At 38.3% G+C, this 12,223-nt stretch overlaps 1 protein-coding gene and 1 pseudogene across 7 annotated transcripts in view; one reads left to right on the top strand and one right to left on the bottom strand.

Moving 5' to 3' along the window:
- OSBPL11 (oxysterol binding protein like 11) overlaps positions 1-12,223 on the top strand; it is a 55,549-nt gene that overhangs the window by 30,052 nt on the left and 13,274 nt on the right. For 2 of the 7 annotated variants that reach the window (XM_087881781.1, XM_034423244.3), the window contains exons 6-9: positions 518-553; positions 680-719; positions 5,986-6,131; positions 9,240-9,380. In XM_087881781.1, the coding sequence (XP_087737907.1) occupies positions 518-553; positions 680-719; positions 5,986-6,131; positions 9,240-9,380 (363 nt within the window). Of the gene's footprint in view, positions 1-517; positions 720-5,985; positions 6,132-9,239; positions 9,381-12,223 lie in introns of all 7 variants that reach the window. The other 5 variants (XM_034423234.3, XM_034423221.3, XM_087881780.1 and 2 more) reach the window with 3 other exon arrangements.
- Positions 3,577-3,966, bottom strand: LOC117675060 (small ribosomal subunit protein eS27 pseudogene; annotated as a pseudogene).

The following is a 12,223-nucleotide window of genomic DNA, read 5'->3' as shown; positions in this document are numbered from 1 at the left end:
TATCACATTTTCAGAAAATTCCATCCTTTGAAATGGGAAATAGATTTAAATGCAAAATATAAGACAATTATAATTAATTTATATACAATATCCAGTATAAAATCTGAGAACTTGTTAGAACTTTGAAATCTTAGGTAAGAATCAAAGACCAAGGAAGTATATTATACTGAGAAGCAGAGAACTTGGGTGCTGATTACTGAGGATAAGAAATTGAATGGTTTTGGATTTTAAAAAAACCTTTAACTGATTCTTCTCTTTACTATCATTTCTTATTCAAGTATGAAGACTAGTTAATAAGTTGTCAGTTATTATAGTGACACCTGTTTCTTTGCTAGAGAGTAAATTACAGATTTTTACAACCCTTGTAAGGAACAGTCAGGTTTGACTAAACTATAAGGAATGCTGTTTTCACAAAATACCATTTTGACCATGGACGTGTTTTAAGTTTAAAAAAAAAGTTTTCCTGAAGTTTCATGTTAACGACATTGTAAAACCTTTGTGCCTTGATTAACTGCAGAAGATGTCTCAAGCTGAAGGACAGCAGAGAGATTTGGTAAGAAGTATTGAATGCCTTCCTGCCTCCGGTCATCTTTCCTCCTTAGACCAAGACCTACTGATGCTCAAGGCAACCTCCATGGCAACAATGAATTGTTTAAATGATTGTTTTCACATTCTCCAGCTGCAGCATGCATCACAACAAAAGGGATCCTTATCTACTGGTGAGTTATTATCTTTGCTCTGTTTGAATAAAAAGGTTAAAAACAGAAGTTGTGCATTTTATTTTATTTTTCTGGAAACCTCTAAGTCAGGGGTGTCAAACTCAAAGGCCCGGGGGCTGAATCTGGCCTGCAAGGTACTTAGATCTGGCCCGCAGGGCTGTCCTGGAAATAGCAAAGGACCTGCCCGCAGTACCTCTGCCAGCAAAAACGGAGCTAGGAGGGCTGTCTGTGGCCCTCCCGAGCTCTGTTTTTGCTGGCAGAGAGTTGCAGGAGGCCGTCACAGCCTAAAACGGAGCTCGGGAGCCTGTTTTCTCTGGTAGAGCATTCGGGCCACCACAGGTGCCCCCAGCACAAGTGACGTCGAGCTGGCAACGCCCATCCCAGCCACGCCTCCCACGCTCCCTGATGTCAAACAAAACGCTGATGCGGCCCTCAATAAAATCGAGTTTGACACCCCTGCTCTAAGCAATCTCTGGTGTATTCCTCTTCAGAAGGTGGATTAATTGTGGGAATTTACTCTCAGTGTCATTTGGACTTATATTTAGAGAGAAGTTTCAGACAGTATTTATAGAGAGCAGTACTGATAAAACAAAAAAATGCACGCCTTAAATTAATTGCTTAAGCAGTCATTTGCTAGAACTGTAATAGCTGTAATCTTTTTATCTCTGTTCTGTAATTTGTCTCTGACTTTATGGTCGAAGTTTTGCATACACTGCCTATTCCTAAAGACAGATCACATTAAATCATGTCAGATCACACTAGAATTACCATATACGCAAACATATTTTAAATGAATGGGGAAAAATTGCTGAAGCAGAATTTATTTAGTAGACCCATTAAAGCCATTGATTGGATAAAGCACTCTTCATAGAAGCAAATTTTCAATTGCTAAAATTGCTGTTTCCTCAAGTAAAGCCTGTCAAACAAGGACAAGATATGCTTTAGCAGTTCACTAGGATTTGGTAACTTAGAAATTATCCACTCTCTCTGCTGACATTTGGTTTTCTAATAGGCTTATACAAAAGGCTGCGGGGCCAATGACTCATAATTCAGTTACACAGTTTTGTTCAGAATCCTGTAATATTTTTGACCCATGAATTGAATTTCTGATTCCAAAGTTGACTTCCAGAGGATAAAATCTTGAATTCTGCATCATTGAGTGGAAAGGCTGTGTAAAGAGATAATACAGAATACATGATGTATTGTTTCAAAACTGCAGCCTTTACTTGAAGTCCACCCACTGCCCCCTAGTGGGGAATGGTGTAATACTTCCTTATGTATAATTGTTGACATGTCTATCTCTGAAGTCGTTGTAGCACAATAAGTATGATTTCATCCTTAGCAGGGGTGAAATGCTCCCGGTTTGGACCGGCTCGGGCGAGTAGGTAGCGATGGTGGTGGGCAGTTCAGAGAGTAGCAAAAATCCCTGCCCCCGCCCCCCATGCCCAGCTGAGCCGTGTGACCATCAGAGGCTTTTTTTCTTTTAAATGCCTCTCATGAGCCAAGCTCTGACGATCCCAGCTGAGTTGCCTGATGGCAGAGGGTTTTTAAAAAACCCTCTGACGATCAGGCAACTCAGCTGGGATCGTCAGAGCCTTTTGAAAGCATTATTTTACATCGTTTAACATGTAAAAAATGGTTTTAAAAGTAAAAAAAAAATTGGTCACGCCCACCCAGTCACATTACCCCCCACCACCAAGCCACGCCCACAGAACCGGTAGTAACAAATTTTAGATTTCACCACTGATCCTTAGTATCTGCACCTTACTCTATGGCACCGTGGGAGAAGAATTATCATGATCTTTTCAGTCAAGGTTCAAACCTGGGTATAGTACAACAATCCCAATGATAGCACCGGTGGACAATCTGGATAAGGGCCCTTCCTGGTCCTCTTAGAGATTTACTATGATTTCTGATTTCATCAATCATGATATTCCTCAGGACTACCTGCACTGGAGCTCTGCTTCTGTTTCTTCCTGAATGATGGTTTAATCAGCAGTAGTCCAGGAAAAATGATCTTCTGCTCCCACTGGTTGCTCCAGTGCAGGATACTACAGAGTTCTTCTCTCACCCCTTTGCTGCTTAATGTTTACAGGAAGCTATCAGTGTGGGATGAGTTGATCGTAGTTGCAATGATGATACCCAAATATATTTTGACACTCCCAGCTAAATCAGTAATGAAGTGGAGGTCTTTGTTCAGTCCCTGGGACTGTTAGGATTTGGATGGGAAAAGTTTAATCCCAGCAAGGCTTGAGTTTCTATTTACCCTTAAACCATTTGGCACTCCATTCCAAATGGTAACTGGGGAAGAGTAGCAGTTCTACTGAAGGACTAGTCTACAACTTGGGAGGCCTCATAGATTCACTATTATTGCTAGACAGATAGGTAGAAGCTGTAGCTAGGAATCCTTGGCTAATATGTCAGTTACATCATTTGGCAACATTTGGTGCCTCTGGACTAGATTGCTGAAATTCACTCTTAAGCATGGCTACCCTTGAAAATTACTCAGAACCGGCAGTTAGTTGGTCTGTAATGCTTCTGCCCACTAGGTGAGCGAGAGCCACTGTATGCCCAAAATTTGGGGCTGTGGCAGGGGTGAAATCTAAAATTTGTTACTACCGGTTCTGTAGGCGTGGCTTGGTAGTGGGGGTAATGTGGGCGTGGCCAACTTTTTTTTTTTTTTACTTTTAAAAGCATTTTTTCTACAACCTCTTCGGCTGAAGAGGTTGCAGAAAAAAATGCTTTTAAAAGCCTCTGACGATCTCAACTGAGCCGCACAATCATCAGAGACTTTTTTTTTTTTTTTACTTTTAAAAGCATTTTTTCAGCTTATCCAATAGCCATCATTGGTAGCAACTCAAGCCCTCAAAAATAACTCTACATGTTCCCCCAAATCCACTGCATAATATACTTCCATCGGTTCCCCAGAGAAAGTCAGGGTCGCAACCGGCAATTGTTCCCATAGTTCCCAAACCCATCCTGTGCCAAGTGTCCACTGTTTAATGTTGCTTTCGCCAGAGCACCCTTCTGTCAACCTCCCCTTTCCACCAGTGGGCTGGCACAGCACAGTCGAGCAGCCGACACACAACACAACTGTCTGGGCGTGATTGAAAACATTGGTGATTTTGTAGCAACTCGGGCACTTGACGTCCATGAAGTAGGAGTTGGGGCTCTGCAGCAGGCGCTTCTTCTTGTGCTTCCGCTTCTCCTCAGGGGAGGAGTGCAGGAGGTCTTTCGCGAGCAGCATGTTCGCGTGGAGGCATCTGTGGATAAAAAGCCTTCCCGTAGATCAGCATAAGATCCAGGAGAAAACAAAATAATTCTGCTTCTCTTCATGGATGCCTATCCTATAAAAACAGTCATCCACTGGAAATTCTTAGAGTGTCCTTGTTCGAAAATCTTTAAAAACTGAGCTATTCAGAAATACATTCAGTGTACCTATTACTATTCTTATCTTTGATTTTAATAATTTATGAATAGAATAGAATAGAATAGAATAGAATAGAATAGAATAGAATAGAATAGAATAGAATAGAATAGAATTCTTTATTGGCCAAGTGTGATTGGACAAACAAGGAATTTGTCTTTGGTGCATATGCTCTCAGTGTACATAAAAACGCAAGATACATTCATGAAGAATCATAAGGTACAACACAATGATAGTCATAGAGTACAAATAAGCAATCAGGAAACAATATCAATATAAATTGTAAGGATACAAGCAACAAAGTTACAGTCATGCAGTCATAAGTAGGAAGAGATGGGTGATAGGAACGGTGAGAAGACTAATAGTAATAGTAATGCAGCCTTAGTGAATAGTTTGACAGTTTGAGGGAATTATTTGTTTAGCAGAGTGATGAAAGGCTTTGATAATTTTAAGGAATATTTCTGTATTATTGTTGTGGGGTTTTACACATTGCTGGAAATCAACATATAGTATAGTGGTATTTAAGACAAATAAATGCTTTAAAAATGTGTCCTTCAAGAACTAGAATGGGGTAATATAAAGCTTTGCCTATATAGTTTTGTACTTGTTGGGACTAGAATATCAAAGCATGAGTAGCTTATTTATAAATGATTTTGCTTTTTCTTCTAAGTGGGTAAGGATATGTTACCTGTCTGGCATTAAGTCATATAATAAAGTCCATTATGCAAACTGGCCATCATGGCATATTCAGTTAATAGTGTTTAAGCCAACCATGACTTAATGTAGTCTGTAAACCAGGTCATAATTAGTCTGGGATGGTCTTTGGATCCCAGTTCTTGGAAGATGTTTCTTTTTCAAGAACACATTTAATTTATATAACTGAATGCACTTGAATTTGTGTCTGTTTTCTATGCTTTAGAAGTTTTTAATATGCCTATTTAAAAATATAGGGATTAAAACAATGCTCATCATATAGAAATGAGATTATTATGTAAAGTGTTAAGTGTAGGGATTTACACACTTCTCCAATAATTAGAACTCCTGAGAGACTTCACTGCAGTTGGCTTGAAGTTTAAGTACTATACATAAAATATGTTCAATCTATCCAGATAAGTACACTATTAAGTGCATTTTTTTTTAGTGAATAAGCTGATGCAACAGGGTGTCAGTAGTGTTTGAACCCAGATGTTTCTTTATTATCTATATGCTTCTTTTTAACAGGACTTTATTAGTTTATGTAAACACTATCGTTTGAGAACAGAATGGAACATTTTCATTATTGATAAGGAAATGTATCCATTCAGGAAGACTGACTGGGGTTGGAGAGGTAATTGGAGATACCAGCATCATTACATAGTTTTTTTAAAAAAAAAATTTCAAGCAACTGTAATTTATATAACAGAGCAGACCATGGTGACATTCTTTTTGACTTAAACTTGCATTGTTCAATTTTGGTTATATTTCCTTCTCCCTGTTTTAATTACATGCCTACAATGTTGATTCAGCAACCTGTCTTAACGATATTATATAACAATCTAGTCTTACTGGGTTCTTCATCTAGTGTCTGATTACATCTTTCATAACCCCATCTCCTTCTAGTCGGGAACACGTTCTGTGTCATCATTGCCCAATCATAAGCCTCATTCTAATGAGAAGAGAATGAGAAGGTGGTGTTATTTTGCATCCACCTGTTTTCTCATTGCTGCACAGCAAGTTTTAGTTGCCTCCAGTGTTTTGGAAGAGAGGGCGTGACACTTTTGAATGGCAGAAGCAATTTTAGGAAAAGCTTCAATTCCTCAAATATGAGCAAATTTCAGCGTAAGGTCTCTTTTCCTTCAGGAACAACAATCAGCTGGTTGGAACCAAAGATTTCTTTGCCAAATCACTTCAAAAATGGAGCTGATCAGAATTTCCCTGCAGATCAGACGAAGCCAGAATCAGTCAGACAGGAACAGTCCAGTTCTGAATCTGATCAGCTAACCAGGGTAAGCTTTAAAACCCTTAGCTCTGCATGGTGGTTTTGTTTTTTCCTGTTTTGTTTTTAAAGAAAAGGACCGCTCTTGGAATATTCAACTAGGGTGAGAAATATCAAGAAAAGAACAGACCCTGTGTGACTAGAGTTTAAACTTAAAATAAGTATCGTTTCTTAACTTTTTGCTGTTCTTTTAAGCAATAAATGTTGCTGAATATTGGGACAACTGAACATTAGTGAAACTTTAATTAATGTAGCTATCTATTGTTTTAAAGTAATATGTGGGTTAAACCTGAAAACTTTCAAGGAATGCAAATCAAGAACTTCCAGAGGAATTTAACAGTAATTTGCTTTGCTTGACCTAGATAAAGGGATATTTTGTAATATTAATGAGCTTGGGAGATCACATTCCATCACTACATTTTTATTAAAGGCAAATGGAAAGGATGTCCTAAAATACTAGGTTGTTCTAAAATGCTAGGTTATTGAGGCAACTACTGTATATATAGATGGATATAAACTTTTTTTGGCATGGCTGTTTATTGCAGGAATTGTTTTCAGAAGCGTCCCTATGAGTAAACTTTATATAGCAAGGGAATTTATTATTCCTTCCTTTCTCTATCGCTAGACATAAATCAGTGGAGTTCTTAATTTATTTATTTATTTATTTGTTTCAATTTGTATACCGCCCTTCTCCAACAGGACTCAGGGCGGTGAACAGCCAGAATAAAAACGAAACATACAAAATTTAAAAACAGTTTAAAATAATTAAATATTTTTGGCTGCAGTTTAAAACAAACCCAATTTAAAATCAATTAAATTTAAACCAAAACTGTGGGATCAAGCCAGCCCGGCTAGTTGAAATAAATAAGTTTTCAGGTCCCGACGAAAAATCCAAAGGTCTGATATTGTACGTATCTCTGGGGGGAGATTGTTCCAGAGGGCGGGCGCCGCCACAGAGAAGGCTCTCCCCCTGGGGGTCGCCAGCCGACACTGTCTGGCGGACGGCACTCTGAGGAGGCCCACTCTGTGTGAGCGTACTGGCCGGTTAATAGACAAACAGGCATAGTAGATAATGACGATCTTGCTCGGGTAGTGCTCAACAAATGCCAGCACTTGAAGGGAGGCTGCTGTTTATATATCTTTTTTCTCATTTTTGCTCGTTTCTGCTTGTGATATAATATAATCCAGGAAATGGTCACTGTCTGTGGCCCTTCTTGCTCGTAGCATTTGCAACCACCTAGAAGAGCTGCACTGGAAAAGACTTAATGCCCAACTTCTCCTTCAGTGAAGGAGAATTCTCCAAACATTCCTAACTTATGAGCATAACAGAGCTGAGAATGCAGCTTCAGATCATAATATAGTGTGTAGTAAACATTTCAAAGAGAAGGGCGAGTAAAAGTATACTGTAAGTAAATAATAAAAGTTAAATAAATTATTGTGGGAGGATAAAAGTAGAGGATTTATTGTATATAAAGCCCTCCATGGCACGGGCCCAGGGTACTTGCAGGATCACCTCCTACCGGCTTCTCACCGCCCAGTGCATTCACATAGGACTGCCCTCCGGGTGCCATCAGCCAGACAATGTTGGCTGATGGCGCCCAGGATGAGGGCGTTCTCTGTGGGCGCACCGACCCTCTGAAATGGGTTACCCACTGAGCTCCAGACTGCCCCCGACCTCCGCTCTTTCCGCGGTGACCTGAAGACATGGCTTTTCCAACAAATTGCCTGATCTGCTGGGAGTCTTAGTTTTAACTTCTTGGGGATTTTAATTGGATTATTTTAGTATTAATTTTATTGTTCCGTTGTTTTAAACAGCGGCATATAAGTATGAATAAATTAAATTAAACTATTAGTTTTGTAGCTGCTGTTAGTTGCTTGTAGCTTTCTTCTCTTCAGGCTACTCCTCTGGCTGTTATTTCTCCTTTTTATCCCACGTAAGATGGTTGCTAGAGTACAGAAATAACTAAGGAGCAGAGCATGTCTTTCAGCCTACTTAGTTGCCCCATTTCTGCTTTCTTCTCTTGGCAAAGATGGGGTGGTTGTGATTACCATCCATCATAATTCTGTTCCATGGAAAGGCTATATATTCTTCTTTGCACTTAGTTTATGAGGACAAAATCTCCAGGAGTGCTATTATGTTGTTTTAACGATTCAGTCATGTCCGACTCCTGGCGACTTTATAGGCAAGTGATCTCTGTGCTACCCTGTCAAGCACAGCTTCTTTCAGTTATTGGATGTTCACCTTTGTATCAGCTTTGACGTTATCAAGCCAGTATGTTCTTTGCTTGTCCCTCCTTCTTGTTCCACTACCCATTCCTAGCATTGCTGACTTCTCCGATGAAGTGGCACGCATGACATGGCCAAAGTAAATCAAGCGTAGTCTTGTGATTTGGGGAGTTCTCTTTAGCCAGGCTGTAATAATTGCCAGCTCTCGGCTTCAGATGGCTGAGAAGGATCTGGATAGCTATTGCAGTAATAAAAGTATCCAATGACATCTGCACATGGACTATAGCCTTAGGAAACGACATATTTGTCTGGAGAAGAGAAACCAAGCCACATGTTATAAACAGAACGGAATAAATAATGAGCTTGAATTGTGGAAAAAATTCTGATAACCCGGTAGAGTGGTAAAGTGATAGAATCTAGACGTGCGTGTTTGTTGGGAGAGTGTAAAGAGAAGATCAGGGAAAAGAAATAGAAAGTCATACTTTACCTACAGCAATAGCTCCCTCTGGAAGGCATGACATCTAGATAAAAATAGGCAGCTTTCTTCTATGGGTTTATGTGCAGAAGAGATTTAATTATTGTTTGCTGCAAAGATTATTTGATGCAAATTCCACATTGTAACATAATTAAATATGTGAGCTAGTTGCATTGCCAGTACTAAAAAAAAAACCCAAACCATTATAGGACCTTATTATAGTCTATAGCCTCATCTGTAGATAGGCTAAAAGAAGGAGAATGTATACATATGTAGCTTGATATCATTTGTTGTTTAAGTAAAGAAACATTGTTTGTAGAATTTAAGAAGCTGCCTGTACTGAGTTAGGGAAACAAAAAAGCTTGGAATACTAAAGTGTTTTAAATACCTTATGTTTTTTTTTGAAATTTATCCCAGGAACCAGAAGAAATAAATCCAGAAGATGAGTTGGAAGACACATGTGAGAATAAAGAGGATGACCTTGGAGCTGTAGAAGAACAGCGCAGTGTTATCTTGCACCTTCTTTCTCAACTCAAACTTGGCATGGACTTAACAAGAGTAAGTTACTAAATATTGATCTGTATTAAAAGCAGAGAAATGCACTCCTATAAACTGGAGTTCGTCTTAGCTATGCCATGTTAGAGTTAGTTCAGAGAATTGGCTTGGGATTCAACCATCATATTAAAATCATTATCTTAAATGTGATGTTTAGGATTTGCCCATTAAGGGATCTGAAACAAGCTGCTTGCTCTACTTTCGAAACTTATTGAGGTTTGTGAGTTTTTAAGACGTGTTCATGGTGTAACTGTGTAATTCACACTGTTGCATATTGCTTGTATCCTTGTTGTATGTCAGTACATTGCAAGTACCTCCTAATTGATGAGATGCAGCAACAGTTTTTTGACTTACAAGATAGCCTTAGAGGCCCCAAGTGCCTTAGAATACTATGAGTCTGACTGGGGTAAAATTGGCCTTTGGTTGCTCTTGTGAAATACTGACCAAAAGGTGTCAAAACTAACCCTTGTGGCCCTTGCCATTAGCAAAGAATGCTGGGAGTTGCATGGATATTACTCAGGCTCATAACCTTCTCTATTTTTCAAAAAAAGTGAAAGCATCAATTGATTAAGTCACATGGGTTCATGTGATTACAGAGACACATGAAAAAATGTGACTTAGAAAATAAGTAGAGTAAATGGCAAAGAATATGAATTCAGGAATGAACGGTGGGGGGAAAGATATGCTGTGTGTCTGTGATACTGAAAGAAAACTGTAATATATTAGAACAAAAATGGCCTGGTGTTGTAGAGTTGATTAATAGATGCAGGAGGTCAAGCTTTAAGATTAACTATAAACAAAAGGACTAGGATGTATGTCAGAAAGTATGAATTGGTGTCATCTAGATTCTGTGGGTGCCTATGACAATAGGAGTCCATGTGTTGTGATAGTTGCATAATGTTTTGCCTGTGTGCTTAATTGTAAATCTATTCCTATGTATCCATGGAAAAGTAGTGAATGAAAAAGCATGATTGACTTGATTCTTAATGAAAGATTCTGAATATGTAAATCAGAAAAACTGGTATTTTTCTATTTTTTGCTTATTAATAAAAATACAGCATGATAAACAAGAGAAATAAAATGAAAATTAAAGAGATTCGTATATAGATATAAATTCACATATACTTTGTTTCTTTTTTTAACATGCTATAAATCAAAACAGATCTTATTAGTTTTACAGCCTAAAGACATCTTAGAAGTCAACAATCCAAATAGCACATGTTCTAAATCCAGTCTTTTAATATGTGGGATGTCATTTTCTTTTATCTTCAGAAAAAGATTCTCTTGGGGCAAAAATTGATATAGGAGAAAAAGAAAGAAGTGAAAGAAAAAAAAGTGAAAGTAAATTAACTGCAAGAAGAGAAAGTACTAGGGCTGTATCAAAAAAATAAAAATAAAAGGTAGATTATTCTCTCAAGAATAAGAAAATAAGGAAAAAGAATGTGAAAGCTGCTTGGAACAGAATGAAAGGAATTTTGTTTCGGCACCTCACAGAAATGTGTGAAGTTATGCTAATGGGAAGTAACAAAAAGAATGTTTGATGCAGCAAGAAGCTGAAAGAGACTGTTGATGAGAAAAATACACATGAGAGAATGAAGGCTGTAAGTGGGAGAGTGTGAGATTTGCTGTATAGTGTGCATAAAACAAAAATAGTTCCAGAGAATTAGATTAGAGAAAGCAAGGCTTGATTAAGATTAAAACAGGATGGAAATTAAAAACGTTGATGGGAATTTAAAAAATAGTTTTGCAGTGTTGGAAAGAAATGTCCTCCTGGGTTCGGTTCCAAGTGGGGAAAAAGACACTGGAAACATGGAGACTGCTTGGAAAGATGATTTTAATGGTGGACAAGACCACTTGGCTTGAGTTCCTGAGCAGAAAAAGGACGATCACATGCTTCAAGATGTTGGGGGAAGGAGAAAAAGGGCCGAGATGCTGAGAGTGCCTTTTTATACCCTTTGTTGGGCCCCACCTCAGAGTTTCTTGTTCCTGTATAAGAAATGTATCCTGATTGGTTGTCAGACTCCCAGGGGGCGGGGTCTTAGCTAACTTTGTAGGTTGTCTCCCAGGCAGATGAACTGGCTCAGGCCTTAATGGCCCATTGACAAAGGTGGTGGGAGAATGAGTTTCTGCCTCTCTTAATATTTCATTTTCTAGGACAGGGATGGGTTTTAACTTCCTACAGCAGATATGTGGAAAAGGGCTAAAAAAAGATCCCCCAGCAAAGCTGATGGAATGGAATTAAGAATGAAATTATTTGGGATGAAACTGAAATGGGAAATCCTAGAAAGAGATTGATAAAGAAATGAAAGAGATACCGGTATATATCCCAAGAATGAAATTGAAATAAATGCTGGAAAAGCCTTAGTGTAAAAAAAAAAAAAAAAGATTTTAAAAAATGCTCCAAGAATCTTTAAAAATAGCAATATTGCAGAAGTAGATGTCATAACTGGAAACATGTTAATATGTTGATATGATTTTGTGAGTTTTGTAGTATGTGTATGCATGTGCACATGTGTGTACATTTGTAACTGATGATAGGAAGATTGAAGTGGTTCTTTTCCCTCTATAAAAAAAAAAGTAGCAAGACTGAATGCAAAACAACAACAACAACAACAACAGAGCAATTAGTTTGTTAAGTCTGCCTGGAAAGCCGTTCGACAGAATTTTGATTGTCACTAAGTAAAATAAGCTCAGTGTGACTTTGTGCCAGGCAGAAAGTGTCAGGTTTGATTTTCAACAAATCCTTGTCAAATGTACAAATGTGAGAAACTAAGTTTATTGTATGTTTGTTGACTTAGAGAAAACATATGCTAAGAGGAATTATGGAAGATTTGGTGTGACTATTA

The sequence above is a fragment of the Pantherophis guttatus genome, chromosome 1 (genome assembly GCF_059756535.1).
Source record: "Pantherophis guttatus breed Tessera chromosome 1, ASM5975653v1, whole genome shotgun sequence".
NCBI lineage: Eukaryota > Metazoa > Chordata > Lepidosauria > Squamata > Colubridae > Pantherophis > Pantherophis guttatus.
This window is presented reverse-complemented; position numbering and strand designations above follow the sequence as displayed.